The sequence below is a fragment of the Polypterus senegalus genome, chromosome 5, assembly GCF_016835505.1.
Source record: "Polypterus senegalus isolate Bchr_013 chromosome 5, ASM1683550v1, whole genome shotgun sequence".
Lineage (NCBI taxonomy): Eukaryota > Metazoa > Chordata > Cladistia > Polypteriformes > Polypteridae > Polypterus > Polypterus senegalus.
This window is the reverse complement of record NC_053158.1, coordinates 151,146,777-151,168,765: the sequence shown is the minus strand read 5'-3', so window position 1 is coordinate 151,168,765 and position 21,989 is coordinate 151,146,777. Positions and strand designations below refer to the sequence as shown.

General features: G+C 37.7%; 1 protein-coding gene across 1 annotated transcript in view; it reads right to left on the bottom strand.

The window, feature by feature from the left end:
* vopp1 (VOPP1 WW domain binding protein) overlaps positions 1-9,372 on the bottom strand; it is a 539,003-nt gene extending 529,631 nt beyond the window's left edge. Inside the window, exon 1 of the mRNA XM_039753501.1 lies at positions 8,861-9,372. Coding sequence (XP_039609435.1) covers positions 8,861-8,911 — 51 coding nt within the window. The 5' untranslated portion in view covers positions 8,912-9,372. The remainder of the gene's footprint in view (positions 1-8,860) is intronic.
* Positions 9,373-21,989: the final 12,617 nt, after the last annotated feature.

Below are 21,989 nucleotides of genomic sequence, written 5' to 3'. Positions count from 1 at the left end.
ATTCATTCATGTATGTCAAAGTGTTTTTGCCTAGCCATTTCCAAGGCTCTCCATAAGGCAGTCCGGATATGCGGTTACATCTACTTTACCTATTTATTTGTTAAATTGCACTATTGGTACACACGGTTTGGCTACTCACTGCCGTATTAATTTGTATAAGATGTGCCGATGGTGTAGGAAATACATGGAATGGATTGTGTATCAAACAAGCAAATAAACACTATCCAGACAATTAGCACTTAAAATAATTTTCTCTGGTGGTGTGTCACTTTTTCATAGTACTGTACATATCTGGGGTGCATCAACAGCTGTAGGTACCAGACAAAACCGAGCTGAGATGGTTCATTCAGACTTAGTAAAGCATCTCCATACTCTCAAATTTAAAAGGCAAAAAAAACAGGTTACTCTCTGGCACTCCTCAATGGCACTAGGGCAAAGAGTTTTCTTGAGCTAAATACTTATCAGCAAGTTGGTACTGAAGTTTAAGTTCAAGAAAACAGGGGATGGTAACTGGAGCATTTAGTTACCACAGGTGGCCCTTTACTCACAATAATTTCATTGCAGCATTCTTCACAAGATTCAATTAGATAAGCTGCAAAAATATAGAACATTAACAAGGAAATAACATTAATTCATTTTCATTATTTGTTCATTCAAACACAGAGTTATGGGGGCCCGCAGTCTATCTAGGTTGAACAAACATATACACCAAGAGCGGCGTTTGGGGGTGGCAAGTGCGGAGGCCGCCCAGGCCCCAGACCTAAAGGGGCCCCGCTTTTAAGGTCCGTGTGTCCCGTTCGAACAAATGTGTCAAGTTATATTCTCCAGTATATATATATTTGAGATGCATCTAAGAGGAACCCTTTCAAAATCCCTGTTCAAGGTCAAATACCATTCCATAGTCCGAATATTAATGAACAAAACATGTATCGCTAATGATAACTGGCTGACATGACATCAACATGAGTTGACTATGACATATCAAGAATCAAAGTATACTTGCAATTTGGGTACTTTTCTAGAAGAGGCCCTGCTAATTTCCACATAACACTGTATCACATTTCGCACTGTTGTGGTACTATCATAAATTATGCATTGCACTTTTTTAATAGATTATATCGTTATATTTTGATAAAGTTTGTGTGTTATCATGCAAATATTTAGCTGAATACTGTAATGAGAAAATCCAGTGTATGTTAACATTATTTTTACAGTCCACCCATACCAGTAACAGCATTTGACATAAATGGTCCCACGTGGGATTGGTCAGCACTAGGCCCTGCACATCCCTAAGGCTGCCTCTGCCATACACAATTACAAAATGACATATTTTAGACCGGAAAATATACATAAATATCACATCTTTGGCTAGAGTGAGAAAGCCAAAATAGTTACAGGTACTTTGTAGAACACACAAATCCCACAAATGCAGTACCTGGGCCACACCTTGAACCTAAGCTCAGAATCCCTGAGGCAGTACAAACTAATGAGTTGCCATGTCAAACAAAGAAGAAAAAAGTGAGGCTGAAAAATAAAAACTTCAGGATGACTTAAACTTGGAGAAAAAAGCTAATGAGTTACCATGTCACAAAAGGAAGCAAAAAGTGAGCAGACATAGTACAGACGTGGCAGTGGTTTAGCTAGTGGTGCTAATTTCTTATATCTTATTTTGCCCATCTTCAGCACATAAGAGAGACTGCTATGGGTGGGCTGTAGTATTCACTAATTTTGCATGCATGTACACTATATACTATTACTCACACAGCAATTATATACTTAAGTCACAAATATAAATAGCAAGTTTTCATTTGAGGAAAAATGAATAAACCTAAGCAAAAGCTTATGTTGATCCAATATTATTTGGTCGTGGCATCATGGGCTTACTTATTTAAACATACATCCTGTTTTTCTTACACATTTTAAACTTAACTTTAAATTATAGAATACTCTATATATATAATTCACTAAGGCAAGACACCCATGGAAAGCACGCCAGAAGGGGCGTGGATTCACTAAGCCGCTGACAAGTAAGACACCTATGGCACACGCAACTCCAAGACCATTGGATACAACGACAATTCATAGAGCCATGCCCACCAACTTGGATGCGGCGACACAGAAAAAATGGCGTCATTTATATTCGTCTGTCGCAGAGGCCACATGCACCTCCGAGCCACGTTGACTGTTCACAGAGGTATGTTTCTCCCGGAGGTGAATCGCCATATGCAGCGTGTAAAACGGTTTGCGAGGGGTATCCCATGGGATCCTTAAAACAATCCTTTACAACTGAGGTTAAAACACAATAAAGTAAGCAGTCTTTAAAAACCGAGTTTTTGGTTACGACGCACGACCGAGTGCACCATAGCAAACTGTTTTATACGCTACGTACAGCAATTCGATCTGCGACAAACATGCATCTTCTTCACTCACGGACAATTATATGTTGCTCTCTCCAGAGTTCCACCTTTTCATTCACTTTCTGTTGTATCCTCAAACCCTCCCTTTTTAGACAACTGTGTCTTCACTATTGTGTTGTATTTTGTTCTCTCCAGAATTCATTCTTTTCATTCACTTACTGTTGTATTCTCACACCAACCCGTTTTAGACAACTGTGTCTTTCCAGAAGTGTTTAGCATTCAATAAATAATTATGCATGAGATTCGCCGTGTGTCTACCCAGCGCAGAGAGGCGTGGGTAAGCCGTTGAACCCCATTCGGGCTGCAAACCGTGGAATTCCCACTAAGTGCGACTCATACGCTCCCATTGATTACGTCCCTACCATTTATACACACCCCCCTCCCCCTCGCTACTACTGTGGTCGGGTGTCTTGTTGGATTATATATAGAAAAGCATCCAAAACCGCACAGAGCAATGAAAAGTCTACGTGAGTCATAGGTGCATCTGGACTGTGCAAAGACGACAACAACTCAAGTGACGAGTTGGAGGTGGCCACATGAGCAGGCAGTGCATACTGAACAAGAAATCAGCAGACTAGCATGACAGAGGGAGCAGAATGGACGTCCTTCTCCTCTCCTCCCTTTCCACCCTCCGCGCCTGAGCGTCGTGCACCCCCATCCCTCCGTCTGGCAGGAGAAGATGACGGTCCGCCAGTTTTCAGTCACGGATGATTGTGTGTTGGTTCGTTCCGTGCATTGTTACAATGTTGCTTTTCTTGCTGATTTATTACATTACCGATTTTTCAAATTTTAATTTTCTTCCTGTGCTTAAAAATCATTAAAAAACCGGCCTTATTATGCGGCATATGGTACGCCGCGGGTTGGCTAGTACCAAATAAACTGCTATAATGCCATTATCAGAGCTGATGATCAACAAAATAAAATCAAATAATTAAATTCAGGTGTTTGTGTAATTTTAATAACATACAGACACTGGCCTAAAATTTTCAATCCCAAGAAATGGTTCTAATGCAGTGTTAATAATGCTCAAATTCAAATTCTTGCATCTGCAGCAGCTGGTTATGCAGCACACTAACTATGCACTTAATAAATGTAATAGTAATAATTGTCTAGGCAGCAGTGAAGATCAATTTTCAGCACAACACTGTGGTCTGTATATTTAATAAACTCATACTGTATAAAATATTCTCCTTATTAAATATAATTTTACATATATTTTATTTCTAACTATTATTACTACTATTTTATTACTTTTCTTACTTTACCTTCTTAAATTGCATTCTTCTTTTTTGTTTTCTTTATTGTGTTGTGTTATTCTGTGAAAGGTTCTGTTGGACTCTGCCAGTAGAAACACTAAAAAAGTTCTTTGGTTCCATGTATTTCTACGTATAGGGAGACGTTGATCAGTTTTTTACACTATAACAACGTTATCTTAATGTTACAAAAAGCATTACCCACACCCTGGGATTTAAAAATACCACAACATTGAAATCAAAATACGCTGAAGCACCACACCCACCAACCTGCTCGACCTTGAGACTTTTGAATTACAACCTTCCTGCCACTAAGCTTCTCTGAGCACTTTGAAAACATCTGGAAAAAATAATAACAAGAGCACTGAGAGCACCACAATTAATACTGAAGGACAGAGAGAGAGAGTGTGTCCTAACTGCTACAACGACATTCACTATACAAATATTCATTAGGGGTTTCCTGGCAAAGCTAATGTGGAATGTGTTGAATGATTGTTGTTATGAGATCATTGAGATCATTTATGTTAGGTAGAATGCCTAGAGGTGGCTGGGTGGTCTCGTGGCCTGGAGCCCCTGCAGATTTTCTTTTTCTTTTTCCTCCAGCCGTCTGGAGTTTTTTTTTTTTTCTGTCCTCCCTAGCTATCGGACCTTACTTTTATTCTATGTTAATTAGTATTGCCTAATTTTATTTTTTATATCTTGTCTTTTTTTCTCTTTCTTCATCCTATAAAGCAATTTGAGCTACATCATTTGTATGAAAATGTGCTATATAAATAAATGTTGTTGTTGTTGTGGTTGTCTTGCTGCCTTTGTGACTTTAAAGCAATACTATACACAGAATAATTTTTTCACAGTGCAATTCTCAGCATTGTATTCAGTCTATTTTTGGAGTTAACAGTTCCTGTTGAATACAAGTTACATCTATAATAACACATCAAACATCATCACTCTCAGAATAAAACCTCATTTTTACATAAACTTACACCTGAAAAATCAGAAACTAATTAAATGAATGTGATTGATAAAAATATTTATTAACATGAGCCTAATAAAACTCTATATACAGTAAACTGGTTTTTCAAAGAAAAATACATTAAGAATATGCATAATACATGCATATTTCAAAGGTATAATTCTGAAACATGTTATAAAAACATTTTATAAATATTTATATTTTGTTTAATAAAATGCAAGAAATTCTCACTCATCTTAAATATTACCATGCTCTATATCCCACGGCAATTTGAAATTTCACATCAAAATGCAGAATTAGGGGAGTCTATTTTCAAGAAGACGTCAGTACCAGCTTGGCTGCAACAGTGCCCAAGGAGAAATGACTCAATTTTACTTAAAAAGAGCAGAGTAGTCTAGGAGGATAATGATTGGGAGTGAAAAAGGAATAACAAAGACCAAAAGGAAGAGAGTAAAAAGCAGGAAAACAGTCTTAATTTTTCTTCAAATTTAATCAGTTGAAATGCAACGAATGACCTAAAATGGTGAAAAGGTAAGCAGTAAACTCCCAGATGTTTAAATTGAAAGTTTATGTTAGCAAAAACTGAAACAAGAAAATTTCAGAACATTACAAATTGGCCTTCTTCAGGGAAAAACTATTAGGGTACAACCTGCACACGTTTTGCGGCAATTGAAGTAAATTAATCCTTGCAAGTTGAAGCAAAAAATTGGCATAGGTGTCACAACTTCTGTTGATTACTTAAAAATCCTCTGTGTGTTTTAAAGAGTTGGGGCAGACTGTTGTTACTACACCCACTGAACTACCACTTGGACAATGTTCCAGTGATAATGGCAAGAAAATGGCAATTAACAAATGAAATGAGACAAAATATTATTACCCTTAGGAGTGTAGGTTTTTCATTTAGAGTAACTGTAAAAAAATCAGAGTGTCAGTGAATATGGTGTCCTACACATGTAGCTCTGCCACATAAATTTCTTTTTCTTTTTTTTCTTTTGTCACTCTATTGTGTTATTACCAATATGAACCCTGCCTCTGTCTGAGCAAGTACAGAAAACAGTGTGAGACCTAAAATGGGCATATTGGGCACGTGTCAATAGGAAGGACCTTTGTGAGATATGGGTTTGTTGCAGCGATTTCCGGGAAGGTGCCATAGTAACGGGCGCAGATGTACTGTTAAAAAAGAGCGCGAAAAAGCAGAAAAAGAAGAGAAAAAACACAGCCCGAGCTTTATGGTAGAGGTGACAGATGTGAGCTATTCAAAGCCAGAAAAGAGATTATCTCAGTGGAGCGCTGAAGTCCTACACAGTTTGGAGGTGGCCACCTCAAAGAGATCCCAGTATAGAGAATGAAGTTGACAGGACAGTTAAGAGGATCGAGACTGAGTGAGTAATGTTTTATTCAGGGATAGCATATCTGAAGACTTGGAAACGTTATAGGATATTTTATTTTATGAAGAGACAAAACTGTGTAGACTTTGTAGGATATTTTGGGTTTATGATTTTACGTTTTATTTGTATACAGTATGTGTTGGGAAAAGGGGTATGCAGTTACAGAATGTGAACATTGTTGTTGAGTTTATGTGATTTGTATATAGCTAAGTTCTTACATTTTGATTCTCCACCCTGTTTCTCTGGGTCATTTCTATTATAAATTGATTTTACTATTTAATGTAATACGTCAGTGCCGCAGGAAGGGGTCTGAAGGAAATTTGGGGTTGCCCTGCAATTCAATTCTAACACATCACTAAAAATGTGGTGAATCATAGCAGCTACAATTGCTATACACATTCCAAAGGTATTTGGAAACTTAACCTTAACCTTGGAACTGTACTATCATAATATTGGATTAAGTAAATTCAGCAAATGTGTAAATAGTTGCCTATTGAACAAATCAGTATATTAGTTAAGCATTAAAATGATGATCAAATGATTTCTGTCTGCTTCCTGCAATAATATTTGCTTGGATAAGTCTTGTTGAAACAGAAAACAAACTGTACATTAAAAATTTCGGAATTTTGGTCTATTTGTGTACTTTTACATTACAGTAAATGTGCAATTCTTTTTTTGTTGCAATCAATTAATCATGGTAGTTAATTCCCTTATTGTTAATATTCTGATACCTTACCTATTTATTATTTGATTTTAAACCTGTGATACTGCTTTTATAAAAACTTTCTGTAACCCACTTCATCCAGTTTATGGTCATGGAGGGCAAAACCTAATCCAGCAGCTCTGGGCACAAGGCAGGATATACCCTTTGAAACAGCACCAGTCCATCACACAGCTCACTCATGCACACACCTACACTTACAGTGTTAATTTAGGAGAGCGCAAGTCTTTAAAGAGGTGAACTAAAATCCAGATTACAGAGAGGAAGACCGGCAAAGACACAACGAGGCATTGTCCACATTGACAATGAATAGTTGAATCAACGACGTTGGATCCTTAAGGCTGCAATACTCTTAGACATGTTAACAACCTTCACTACAGTATATTTCAAGATCAACCTTAGAAGTTCATTCTTTGCCACCTTGCTGGACACAGTCAGTAATTGAAGCATGCACAAAAATTGATAGTCATGTGAACTTCATCAAGACTAAGCAATATGTTGAAGAGCTTGAGGCTGCCTGGTGAGAAAGGCACTATATATTGTTGCAAAATCTGATCACAACATTCATCCATCCATTTTTTTAAGTTTTTTCCACACATCATGTAAAACAATCATCTGCTTCAGCAGCATTCATATTGCGCAAAAACTAAAGGCCTTTGCATATAGTTTTTACATTAACCAGTAGAATGCAAATGACAAAACCTTTAATTCTTAGTACTAGCAGATACTCTTTGCCGTCCACCACTGATAATCTGGCATATTCTGTCAGTTATTACAGTATATCCAGTATTATTGCAAATTCCTATGTGTTAGTACTATGCACCTTATTCTGTATGTAAATCAGACATTTTTATGACCACATCATATTTGACTATGCACAAGGACACCCTTAGAGACGTAGGGCTATCTATATTCATTTCTTTCTCAGCTCAAAAGCATCAGGGTTTTTTGGTAATTAAAACATATAATCTAATTTCCCTAGATGATATTTAAATTAAATTAAAATTCAGGTGTAACTTAACTTAGCTGTCCTCTGTATAATTTTTATTTTTATTATACTTTAAAGTACTTTGTAAAAGTGTGGCATACTGCACTATTTGAAAGATGATATATATGACAAAAGCTTTGTTGATTGATATAAATATGCTGATCAGTTTGCAATGAATAAAATCAATGTGCTAAGAAACATATGATCCAAAAAATGGCTCTTTGTCATATGGCTTTGGTTCTGATCCATTTCTTGTTTACAAATGCATTTAAGCTTGCTTGAACTACACACCTAAAAATGTGCAGAATATTTTTGGATGTAATACCCTTTCCTAAAGCAGGCTTGAAAGATAGAGGAAAAAGTTTGTATTATTGATCTCCCACAGAACAAATGCAATTATTATCATAATTAATTCACAGAAAGAGGTTAATTAATTTTCCTCAGCTAAAACTTTGTGTTGTAGTTATTTTAAAGAACACATTCATTTTTATTGTGTGATTTTTTAAATTTCTTTTTTAAGAATAATAATACTAACAATCAATTGATTAATTATTCGCTTTACATACTTTGCAAGACTACATTTTTCAGCCTTCCCATGATTCAGTAAGTACAGTATGCTCATATTGAGCAGCTCACTATGAACACATCAATTATTGCTATCAGTTAAAATTCAAACACACAATTAATATCATGCACAATCTCTCCAACTGAGATTAAAACTAACAGAAAGATAAATACTGACGGTGTAGCAACCCAAACATTTTAATAACGACCAAGGCATGACATAAAGATGAGTGAAAGAATATGTGCATAGCAGCATGTTCGAGTCCGTATTATACTGAAAAGTAGTCATTTACAGCTTCATCATCCACATTCTGGCAAACACCACTTTGTAGCGCTTGTGAAATTAGGATTTATTCATAATGTATCATTAGGCAAAGAATATCAACAGACCGACAAAATGTAATAATGATGTACTTAAATGTCTTTTATAACCTTTCTGCTCTCAAAGTCGTTCGTGATCCTCTGCTGATATAAGTGCCTTTATTTCCTAACTCCGCTTTTCATACAATAATAAAACAATATAGGTTCATTTCTTCTTCTGAACGAGCTAACTTACCTCTAAAATAATCCAAATAATGACAATTACTCCAAACTGATGATTCTTCATGTCTTTCCGATAAATTATCTCCAGTACAAAATTGAGACAGAAGCTGCCCGATGTTAATCTTTAAAATTGTCTTACTTTCATCTCGTACAAAACAGGTCGCAGACTTGAAAGGGTCACAAAATAATACAATAAATACAATCCAGGATCCCTGCGCTCCGGTTACAGTCTTGTACGCTAGCCCTTTATTGCCACGCTCTCGATGCCGCTGTTTTAATTTTTATTGTTCGTTTTGGCTAGGCAGTCTCTTGGCACTTACTTTAACCGTTAAAGCACGGCATCACATTCGGGAAATGCAAAAGCTTCACTTCTGGAAATCATTTAAATAATTATGAAAAGTGTGTTCCCCAGAAAGAAGAAAGACGTGGTAGTCACTATTCCTCGCCCTTGTCTGGAAATAATCTCCAAAGATGGAAAACAGCAGTGAGATCAGACAGACAGAGCGAGAGCGAGACTGAGAGCTGACTGAGCGCAAGGCACATCAGCGCAGCCAGAGTAAAGTAGCGAGCGCAAGAGCGTCCCTTAGGATAAACCAGAAGGGGCGGGGGAAAGGGGACGGGAGGGGTGAGATTAATGTTTAGTGCGCGTCTCTGGGGTGCACCTGAGGTGACGTTACTCAGTTGGTGTCCTTCACGGATAACTGAAGGAAAGAAGCGTTTATTACATTATGCATGTCCACCTTGAGGCATTTAAATTGTTGTGGTTACGTCGGCTTTAAGGGCGTAACCTCCAAGTGAGGACGAGGCTCTCGCGCTTTTTTTTTCTTGTCTTTTCAGAAGCCCTGCTACTTTTTAATGAACGGTAAACAACTAAGGAGAGTGAAGCGTACCTTAATACGGTCAAACATTGAAGTCTCGCCTTCCCATGCGAGGATTGAGCAGAAAGTCACGCCCACTGCTCCTGCTTAAATATTCAAAGAGCCGAGAACCTACGACTGGGAACACTTGAACCGGCGCTGCTCGAACCTAACCGAAATCCCGTTGTCTCCAAAATGAGTCCCCACTTTGACGATCATGTATTTTTTCTGCCACATGGAAGACAACGCTGAAGTGAGTGGCGAAGTTGTTAAGTGGACCCACGAATTTGAAAATTAAAACTATTAAATAAAAATGATTACAAATACAAAGTTACGCCGATGGCTCCGGTGAATTTAAAGATGGGATGTGTTAAAAAGTGCAGTCCTGCTTAGACCCTCCAATTTACATTTTAGAAGCTTGTGTCAAAATTGAAAATAAGATCGGATATTATTTCTTTTACCGCACACTCCAAAACTTCAAAAACCGGTAATAGAACTGAAGGTTGGAATAACTTTTAGCACCACAATTCAATTTGAAATCTAATTTCGTTTCTCGGTTTGACCTTCAGGCAAACTGTGCTCAACAGGTAGGTGTGCTCAAGCTGTGTTACTGTGGGGGTTGTGAGATAATTTGTTTCATGTACAGTAATACTTTGGATTACCACGTCTGACCTTCTAATGTTTTTTTAACCAGGTTTTTATTATAAGTGTTATTATTTGAGTTTCTTTTTTAGAGTTAGATAGAACTTAATATTTCCCAATGGCAAAATTTGACTTTTTACAGGAGTTCAATGAAGTTTTCTTCTTTCTCTTCATCTTTTCCCACAGACCCTAAGACCCTGCGATCAACGCCCATGGCACTCTGTTATTCAACAGCAGAGTATTGCACACCAGTGTGTGTTAGGTCAACGCATGCCAACAAAGTTGACCCTGAGCTAAATAGTGCATGCCGAATCATCATCTGTACATTGCGATCAACGTGCCTTCCTGCTTTATACAGACTTGCTGGGATCGCACCTCCCCATAAACGACAAGAAAGTACATTTGTTCAAGAGTAGAAAGATTCATGCAACTGATGGACTCCAGACACCCACTTTACCATCACCAGGAGGTAAATCGCCAACTACCTTCTCATCAGAGTTTTGCCACAGTGGAACCCCTTAATCCAAAGCAGTCCACAAAACATAGGCCTGAGATGTGGCAAGAGACTGACTGTAGCCCTCCCAATGAAGCTCTTCCTACACCTCAAGAGCATCTACCCAATGGAACATCCCTCTCTAGGAAAGACTGGGTCGTGCTTAACTGAGCTAGGTCAAAGGTGGGAAAAACAAGGGACAACCTATTTAGATAGGGCCTCACAACAAGCGCTGAATGTCCCTGTGGTGAGCCCACCCAAACAATGGACCACATTCTCCATGACTGTTCCCGAGACCCTACATGCACCAATGAAGATCTTAAGAACTCTATTGACGCCACTCTTACCTGGATATGGCAGTGGCGTGATAAGATATGATGATGATCTTTTCTCACTTATAAGTGGGGACGATGTGCCTGATGAGTCTTCTCCATACAGCACAGTCCTGCACTTACCCCCAGTAAGACCCCTTTCTTTCAGATCTTCGTTTACTGTATCTGTCCACCTAACCTTTAGCCTCCTTCACTTTCTCTTCCTGTGTACTTCCATTTCCATCACTCTTTTGCCCACGTATTCGTGGTCTCTCTTCATCACACGTCCATACCACTTCAGCCTATTTTCCTGTCCTTTCTTACTTTCTTTTCTGCCACTTTTGTTGCACCTCTGATTATTTCATTTCATACTGCCCTTCTCTGTAATTACACAGATCCATCTTAACATTCTCTTTTCTATATTTTCACTTATAGAAAAGCGATATTTAAGCTTATCCACTCTTTACAATGGCTCTCCCTTTCTCCATTCTTCCAACTTTCATATAATGACAAACAACAAGCCCTTTTCAAATATACACCAGAATAACTGAAAAGGTAAAAATAAACGAGAAAGACAATTTTTGACTTGGCAGTCACAGTGAGGTATTATGTAGACATATAGCTGTTGGTATAAAGGAGCCCCAGCAGCACTTCTTGACGCATTTTTGCTGAATAATGTGTTGCCTGAAAGTACTCTATGTCAGACAGAGGATGTGCAGCATTGTTCATAATGTCAGTTTTGTTTTCATTTTCTCCTTCACTTCTACCTGCATGGGGTTCCGAAGTGCGTCTCATAACTGAGCCTGTCCTTTTAATCAGCTTGTTGATTTGGTGGGCCTCTCCTGAAGTGATATTGATCACCATGATGAACACCACAGTGTAGAAATTTGCACTGGTCATCACAGAGCTGTAGAAGATGTTAAGGAGGTCACGTCTCACATTAAAGGAATACACTCTCCTAAGAAAAAATCTCTGTTCTGCCTTTTCTTTTATAGTTCCTCAGTGTTATGCAACCAGTCCAACCTGTCATTGATGTGAATACCACCATCACCAATGCACCACCTCTGCACCCAATCCACGAATCTATAATAACTCTGTAAGAGAGGTGCAAAGATTTTTTATTAAGTTTAACATGCCATGGCAAGGGCAGATTCTTTCTTTTAACACTACTGATAGTTTGAAGGACTCTTTTGTCAGACCACTGAGAATTGTAAGAACAATAGCAAATGTCAAAAAGGTGAGACAGGCTGCAGCGGGGAGTGAAGTTCAGCATTCAGCCCAAGGTCAGTAGGCAGTATTATACATTTCAAGCTGGACGGTTTGTCAAGTTCTTCATCAGTATTTGTCAAGTTGTAATTAAATGTTTAAATAGAGAAGGTTTGTACCTTATAATACACAAATTTGTGGTAGACACAGATTTTGCTGTATTCAGGAGAGTGAGTGAGCAGTGACATTCAGTACACGAGATTCCATTTTTGTTTTGGCCTTGTTTGGAAAATAATCAAGACAATAATATTTCTGCCAACGCCCCTCTCTGTGAGTGTTTATTTCAAAGTGTAGAGGAAGATCAAATGGAGACACCTATAGGTGAGTAGCACTGTTAATTAGCATACACCATCACTTGTATAAAATGCTAATAGTGTATGCAGTTTTAGAAATAGTTTAGCTACATGACTGAAACTTTTGTATTCCATTTATTAAATTGTTAAACAAAAACAGAGATACACTGAACAATTTGCAAATGCATTCTGATGAATTGATTGAAATGGTGGAGATCGTGTGAAAAATATTCTTTAAGAAAATAACCTTGTGTAAGAGGTTATTTTTTGCCTACTTTATTTCTTGTGCAGCACCAGGAATCAAGTGACTTAGTTATGTGACCATTCAAAAATCATTAAATCCAATACAATATGCCTCAAAAATCTATTCACTGTTTTGAAGGTTAATTATTGTTTTATTAGCAATATGTGTTTATATACTGTTCAAGTATAATTTTCACTTTCACTTTCTAATTAAGAAGGCAGGTCCAGTTATAGGATGTACTGTCAACCCACTGCAGGTAGTAGCAGAGGAGAATATGAAGATAAAACTGATGGTCATTATGAATAATGCTGTATATCCTCTCTATGCTGTATAAATTATGCAACAGAATTGTCAAGAAATGCTACTTGGGCTCCTTCATGCCTACTGCAATTCACCTTTATAATGCCTCACAGTGACTGCTCTCTGACTATTAGTGAAAGCAGAAGTTTTTCTTTTTTCTTAAATTCTGGTGTGTGTTTGAGGGGTGTTCTTTTTTGTTATAATATTTCTTGAGCTTCTATAAAATATTGTCCTATCTCTATGAATGTCTATCACTAATATTGTGATTGTTCTGTTTAAAATACAAATGAAACAAGTTTTTTAATTAAACAACCTTCACTTTAAGTGGCACCCAACATGACACTATTCTAATAAAAGGGATTTATGATCAGTCCTCTGATTCTAATTTTTCCCCGTGAAAGGACGGATGGATGGATAGATAGATAGATGTGTATGTGCCCTGCAAGGGATACATGTGCCATAGTAGACTGGTTAATGCCAAATATGCAGTGCCATCAAGAGCCTGAAATAGAATAAACAGGTTAAGAAAAGTATTCCTTGAATAGATTTAGTGTGCCATTATCACACCTAGTCCACATTCATGGTCATGGGCTGGAAACTTTCCTAACCTTAGTATGTATGCAGGTTGGGCATACATCCATATGCAGTTATGCAGCCCCAGTTTACTTTTCATTTAACTCTGCCCTCATGTCTTTGGGGTCAAGAGTAACTATGACACAACCACGTAATAAAACATATCATACCTCAAACATAGGACATTTTAAAATAATAGTTGCATTTACAAAGCATGTCAAAATTATAGTAGTATTATATAATACTAGCAGGAGTACCTGGCGTTGCCCGGGAATCTATAATCAGTGAATTTCCCAAATGAAAGAAACAGAACATAGAAATAGAACAGTTTTCTGATTCACATTTTATTGTAAGTTCCTCTCCACTCTGGATTCTTTCTGCTGTGGCATTTCAGACGCCTTTAAAATAGACTTTCTTGTGGCATCTGAAGTGGACCTTCCAATTCTACATGTTTTTTTCGGTGGCATGGGTATATTAGCGAAAAGCAGGACAATTATAATGTGTTACATGGTATTACGTATGGAATAAGCACCACAGTAAGATTAATTTACGTTATTTACAATATGTCGTAAGGCAAACAAATAGCACCAGTCAGTCAGAAAGAGCAACACTGAAATCGTACTGTCACTCGGAAAGGGAGCAAATAGCACCACAAATACGGAAAGCCAGTGAGAAAGAGTAGCACTGAAACCGTACTGGGAAAAATGGCGGGGAGGGGTGCTCTGTTTGTAAGGAGTGTCTGTGTTGAACCATGATGCCATCTAACGGACGTTGTTTAGGGTAACTACAGAGAGAAGTGACATACAACCGGTGCTGTGTTTGGGGAAAATGGTGGGGGAAGGATTCTGTCTTTTTAAGGCGAGTCTCTGTTCAAACGTGCTTGCATAGAACAGAAGTTGGCAAATGAAATACAACACTATCTGTGTGTTTGGGAGTGTGACATGCGGAAACGCGGGTCTGTCAGCCGGTCACGTGCACTGCGTCGTTCACGTTTTACATCCATGCAGCAGTTCCCCTTCACCCGATCAAAGCAGTCAGCCTTCTCATACTTGGACACTTCCTCCATCTCTTGGCAATTTATAGAAACATGAGTAAAGAGCGACGCACAGAGACCAAAGCTGCCACTAGATGGCGCTGCGGTGAACTTCTGTTGCAACATGTGGCCATCTTGTCAATGATGAGTACGGGGACGTGTGCTGAACATTGTGTCAGTGAAAAGGTGCCCTGTGGTTCACCACGAACATTTTTCCCAACCAAACATACCCCATGACCTTCTCCTAGTCACAAAGGAGCCCCATCCCCAGTTTAGTGCCGATCGGACACCCGGTGCAGATTTGTAAGGCAGACAAACAAACATACATACACACATTGACTCTGCTTTATATATTATTATTAGATAAAAATCATTATGTCAGATCTTTCAAAAGTGATGTAGTAGTGCTAACCAGTGTGCCAACGTGCCACCTGCCAAATCCCTCAAAGTACATTATTTCTTATTTCTTTCTATTAGGTGGCATGTGTAGCCCCCCCTTAGCATTATGTTTACAACTAAAAATAACAGACAAAAGTGTTGAATTTTTTTCAACAACAAAAAACGTTATGTGCAACAAAAAGATGTAAACACCAAAAATTAAACATAATCATAGTAAGAAAGGCATGTCTAGTGTCCACTGCTGTGCTGATGAAAATTTGGCATACGTGCTTCGTATATGTTTTGAAACAGTCACACACATAGGCACTGTTCAATCAGATGTTGAAATATTGTTTTATAATATTCCAGATATATCCAGAGCTTGCTTTGCACAGCATGTAGAACTTGATACCGAATCATGCCCTTTTGGAAGTGATGTACTATATCCACAAAAGCCTACCCTTGAAACCCATGAGACTTTCATCAATATTTATGTCACAATCAGGAACATACACCTTCTGTATATTTTTGATGATTGCCTGATACACATCCCATTGTTTGTACAGTTTCAGTGCTGAGAAGTTGCTTCATCATAGTCATTGTCATTAGTAAAATGAAGGAATTTCACAATGTGTGAAAAATGTCAATTACTCATAACATCTCCAAAAATGGGTATCTGCAACAACCAGTTTATGGACCAGTAGCATCTCTATACTGGTTTACTGACTATGCCCTGCAGCATCAGGAGACTGAAAAACACTACATATCATCTGTAGCAACTTTGCAACAAGCTAATGGCACTGTGAGTTTTCTGACATTGCTTGAAAAATAATAAATAGTCCAGATAATCATGATCAATGGACATCAATGACTGGGCTAACCTGCAAATAGATGAGTAGGTGCAGGATTATAGGCAGTAGTATGAAACTGATACAAAACATGAACATCACTGAAATTTGGCAGGATCTGAATCTACTGACCAGTTGTCAGTTTCTCTGTCTGTGTCAAAATCTGATGAACAGATCACATCATCATCACTATTTCTTGATTCAAGCAATGGATCAGTTACATTTTGTTCTAAACTGGCTTTATAGCTTTATGTTTGTGTTGTTGGTTGAAGTATACACCCAACTCAGGAATATTGATGAGTTTCAATACAGTGGCAGAAAGTATAGAAATATTGGTGATTGTTTTTTCATCCACTAGATGGCAGCAGTATACTGTCCCAAGAGTTATTTGAGCTCAGCTCTATAAAGAGGATCATTACATGATACCCTGAGTCTGACTCTGGCTTAACAGTAATTACATAGAATTCCAAGCCCAAGTTGTGCATGGGGCTAACACTATGGAAGTTAATCGAGGTTAATTAGAATATACAGTTCATATTTTACTTCTTCATTTCATGTGTCATAAGTTCAAGTTCTTGATTTTATTTTTCAATAAATTTAGGATTTAAAATATTCTGCTTCAGGTATCTCTTGTTATTTATCACTAGCTGTGTTACCCTTGTGAGATGGGTTGAAATATAAGTACAGTAGAGTCTCACTTATCCGACATAAACGGGCTGGCAGAATGTCGGATAAGCGAAAATGTCGGATAATGGGAGGTGTTAAGAAAAAGCCTATTAAACGTCAAACTGTTATAATTTTACAAATTACGAACCAAATACAGTGGAACCCCGGTTCATGAACGTCTCTAAACACGTACAAATCGGGTTATGACCAAAAAGTTTGCCAAACTTTTGCATCTGTTCACGACCACACACTAGGTATACGAATGAGCCAGTTTCCCTTTCAGTTTGTGTGCGCCGATGATTTCCGCACGTGTTCAGTCTTTCCCTGTGCATTCCCTGTGCAGCAAGAGAGAAAGAGTGTGCGAGAGAGACACAGACAGACAGACACACACAAACAAGAGAGAAAGAGAGTCGTACGCACATGCGCGTGACAGACACAGGCGTATGCACACACACACACTCGTGAGAGACACAGGCAGGCGCACGCACGCACACACACACACACACGCACGAGAGAGACACAGGCAGGCACACGCACAAACACATGCGCGAGAGAGACAGAGGTAGGTGCACGCACACACGCGCGAGAGAGACAGAGGCAGGTGCACACACACACACACGAGAGAGACACAGGCACACACATGCCAGAAAGGGCTGATCACATAATCCACTGTAATCATGTTTTATAACAAAACAGAAAAATTTAACTGAAAAAATGAACTTAGCAACAACAAATAGACTACACTCACACTCGTAACTTGCAGTTCTTGTTGCTGATTAATGCGTTTTTTTTTTGTTTTTTTTTTTGTGGTGGGACGTCGGATAATACAGAATGGATAGGCAAAGGGTTGGATAAGCAAGACTCTACTGTAATCAATATACACCTCAGTGCTAACATATGCAGTGCACCGCGCAATGCATGTCTCTGTTATATACCATTTGGTTGAGGATTCATAAACGTAGTGTCAATATTTGTGATGTGCCATCTGTTGGAATGAAAAATGCAGTGCATTTTATTGCTAAAAATGTTTGTGATGCATCATCGTTTGGAATGACAGAGAAATAGCACACAGATGGACACACAGACAGACATTTATCCTTTTATTAATGTAGATGGTTACTGTCAATTTCATATTGTTGCTTGGAGTAGTTAAAAGGATGCTGCAAGGCATTTCTTATTTTATAGAGGAAAGACAATAAAGGTTTGCTAAATCTTGCTATCATGAGAATTCATGAAACTCAGGACAATTTATGTTTGCTATAGTCAAAATGTTTATGTATGTTTTTCCTCATTCTGGGTCTCTTGCTTTAAAAAAAATCCCAGGGAAATTCTTTTTTCCTAGTTTGTAGTATGTGTATGTAATTACCAGCTGTGAATTTGTTTTCTTTGGTTTCGTAAGTGAAGTAGGTGCCATCCATCAAAACTGTATGTGCTCAATTTACCTTTATACAACCGCAAATTGGACAAAAATGACTCTACAGACAGGTAAATAAAGAACAGAAGTAGCATTATTTATATTTTAGCATGTGCTCAAACAGCAACCGTCAAAATTAATAATATTTCAGATCTATATCTTAGAAGTTGAAAATCTCTGTGAAAATAACACAAAGGGCTTTTAGTATTATTTCCAATACTTCTTGTTGCTCTAGACTACTGTAGCCCATGGGGAAATGTTCAAATTAAAAAGACACAGCTTCTTAGTACCTTGTGACTATGAACTCGATTAAGTGAGTTTGAAAATGGATGGGGAGTGGAAGAATTCTTAGGCACAGGGGTGAAACCTTATAGTTCCCAAATTCTGAATTTGAATTTCAGCCAAGTCATTGTCTGTGTAGACCCCTTCCAAAGGTGTGCAGGGTCAGTTATTTACCATACCTAATGTAGTATTATGTGATTGAGTGTAGATATATGTGCACAAGTGTGCCCAGTGATGAACTGTTATTCCTTTCAGGATTGATTCCTGCTTTGTGCCCAATACTTCCGGGATAGACTCCAGCCCTCTGTGAACCTGAACTGAATTAACAACTTTAATAATTAATACAGGGTGAGCAGATGAATGAATTATTAATATTATAAATTTTTTTTTGCTCTTTCAGAAAGCTTAGAGTGATTGCATACACTTTGTAGTAAAAACACAACACTATGAACCTTTTTTAAATTGTGTCATATGTGCAATGATTTTGCTGGTATTTTTTTAATTTTCCTGGGATTTAGAAACATGCTTCTGTTACTTTCAGTTTTGTTGTGGAAGTGTTGACATTTTGTAGCATTATATTTTTATTGTTCCCAATCCACCATTTTGTTTTTCACTGGCACCACTATTTTGTGGCTTCGTTGCCATGATGTGGTGACCTCTTTCTAGCAGGTTTAATCTCCTGTAGTGCCACTAATTCAACAGTATAAAAGTTGGTGTTGCAAATTTGTCATTACCAAACATAGTGGGTAAATGCCAAAATGAATAACAGGTTTTATTTTCTAGCTTATGACTTCACCAACCTCATTTTTTAATTTTAGCTTTTAGTTCTTTTAAAAAGTGGTGCACATGGCTCTGAAGCCTCCAGTCCTATTTTAAATGTATAATCACGGAAGGACGGGACCAGGTGATCTGCAGTTAATTGTAAATAATTGTAATCGTAGGGATGAAATACTGTGATCAAAGGAGAAGGAAAGAAGAATTTTTGTTTTTGGTGAGCTTTAATTTACTGGGAGAAGGAATGAGAGTGAGGGTGAGGCAGCAAGGACCTGCAAGGATTACGTCAGAGAGGTTGTGAGGTGGGATGTGGACATCCTCGCTGGAAATACAACAAGTAAAACATGAGGTGTGTTTAATCACCAGAGCCAGTGTTGATGATGGGAGCGACTGCTGGGCATACACTTTGTCTGCAAAGTATCGCAAGGTGAAGTGGCGACTAATCTGCTGAATTATGGCTGACAAGAGTGCCAGAGTGGAAGGCGAGGCAGCACTGACTATCACAGTGAAGAGAGCAAGCTATTGCTAATGATGTGTGCAATAAGGGTCATTATATGGGTTGCCTCTTCAGATGTTGGCATTTCTGGGTGTAATAGTGTTTCTGTTCTCCTGCGTTTGTTTAGTTAGTTTTAAAAAGAGATTCATTTTATAGAAGACTTTTAATTTGTGGCTTTGTCTTTTTAAACTGATTGAAAAATTACACTGGTTTATTGGACTGTTTAATTTATTGACTGCACATTTGCACAATAATACTTTGTACACCTTTTGCACCTTTATTTGAAAGACCTATTTTAGGTCTGTCACTTGCCATTGTGTCCATCCTCAGTTTAACAAATTACTAGGGGTCAACCACTCATCTGAGTTTAGGGTTCGCCCTGGCATGGTGATTCCTGACACAGTGATGAATAATGTACAAGTTTGTCTCGTGGTTAGGAGTTAATACCAGATCTTCTGTGTTCCAGGTTATGAATTTCAGCCTGATGTTTTGGTTTCTTTTTTGCATCCATCTCCTGGTTCTTTCCATTATTAAACTGTCTCCTCTTCAGAACAATATGACTATGATCTGTAACATGCAATTCCTCCAAGAGCCCATTACACAACTATAGAAAGACTCATGATGTTGGGAATTTACTACAAAGTGCATTAAGCCGTAAGAGTAAAAACCAAATTAGAATACAAAGCCCAAGAATATGAACTGTAAATCTGATGTTTCCTTTTCAACTCGATTAACCCTACTTTTGTTTATGTTTATTGCATTTTGTTTGCTAATTCACACATGTATCCTTCTGAACTAAAGCATGCCCATAGAAAGACATCTGTGATACTAGGAGCCCTGGAATCAATGGATGGAAAGATTTTGTCATCATATTGACGGCACAGCACTGACTTATACTGTAGAATGCCCAGGAGACGTTTGGCAGCCAGTTGGACTTGTTCCCCAGGACTGTGACTATGACTGTCCTGAGTTTTTGTTTTCCTCACTTATGTTATCAACTAGCCATAGTTCAACATTATATTAGTATACTGATATTGTTAGAATTCATGTTTTGTTAATATGTTTGGAATTACTTTGTCTTACTGTGTGTTTAAACAAATCTATGTCTTTGTGTGTAGGCATTATACAGTATAATTAGTAATTTGTAAAGTTTTTGGAATCACATTTACCGGTGAACTTGTTACAATATTCACAGCTTGCATTCCATTAAGAATGCTATATATAAATGAATCTGATTTGGTGCCAAGTTGAATTAATGAGGTAAAAGGATGTCAGTCATGATACTGTGTTTCAAACCTGCTGTACCTGAATGTAATCTTTGCAATGACTTGCACAGACCATTTGGTGAGCAGTAGGTCAAAAGAGAAGAAAGCAATTTATGGGACATCATTTATTACATTATACTACTGAAAGCAGATTAATGCCCATTTTTATTTTTGTGTTTTTAATTATGTAGGACATGTGGATGTAATTTCAGGGGGCCATTATAATATACTGTATATTGGTATTGCAAAAAATGCCAAATGGTAAATTATCAGAAAAGGCATTGCATCTCCACTACTGTACATAGACTTTATTTTCCTAAAATATCAACATGAAAGAGTAAAAAAAAGAAGGCCCATGTAGTTTCATGAAATACCAAATGGGAGTTAACAGCAAGAGTTCACATCCACATCACATCAAAGATTTTTCTCTTAATAAAATGTCTATTATGGGTCAAATATTTAGGAAGCCACTAGAACTGATAATTTCCAACATAAGTGATAATTCTTTTGTGTGAAATTGACTTTCATAAAGCGAAAGTATAATTATACTGACCCAAAATCCTGAAGTATACGTAAAATTATTTTGTTATGGAAAATAGTTTATAAGTATACAATATTTTATATTAATTATCTAAAATAATTTATGTGTGTATTAAATTAACCCACAAACAAAAATAATAGTGCTGTTTTGCATTCTAAATATTATCGTTTGGATTTGATAGCAAAATCTTCCTTTTTGGATGATATATTTTGACAGACTACAATGACTTCTTCTAAGTTAATAGGGACGTCTTTCTTAGCAGAATCAAAGATCAGAGAACTGTTCCTGCCCACACAGATATGTAATGTTCGGCACTATTCTTTGGGCATCTTTAGGAAGAATTAAATCTTCTCAGCTTTGTCAGTAGACTCAACCCAACTGAGCTTGTTCCCAGAATTGGCCGCTGTCTTTTCAGAGCGAGCAGATAGTCATGCATAGTGACACATTTCCAAAGATGTCTGACGTT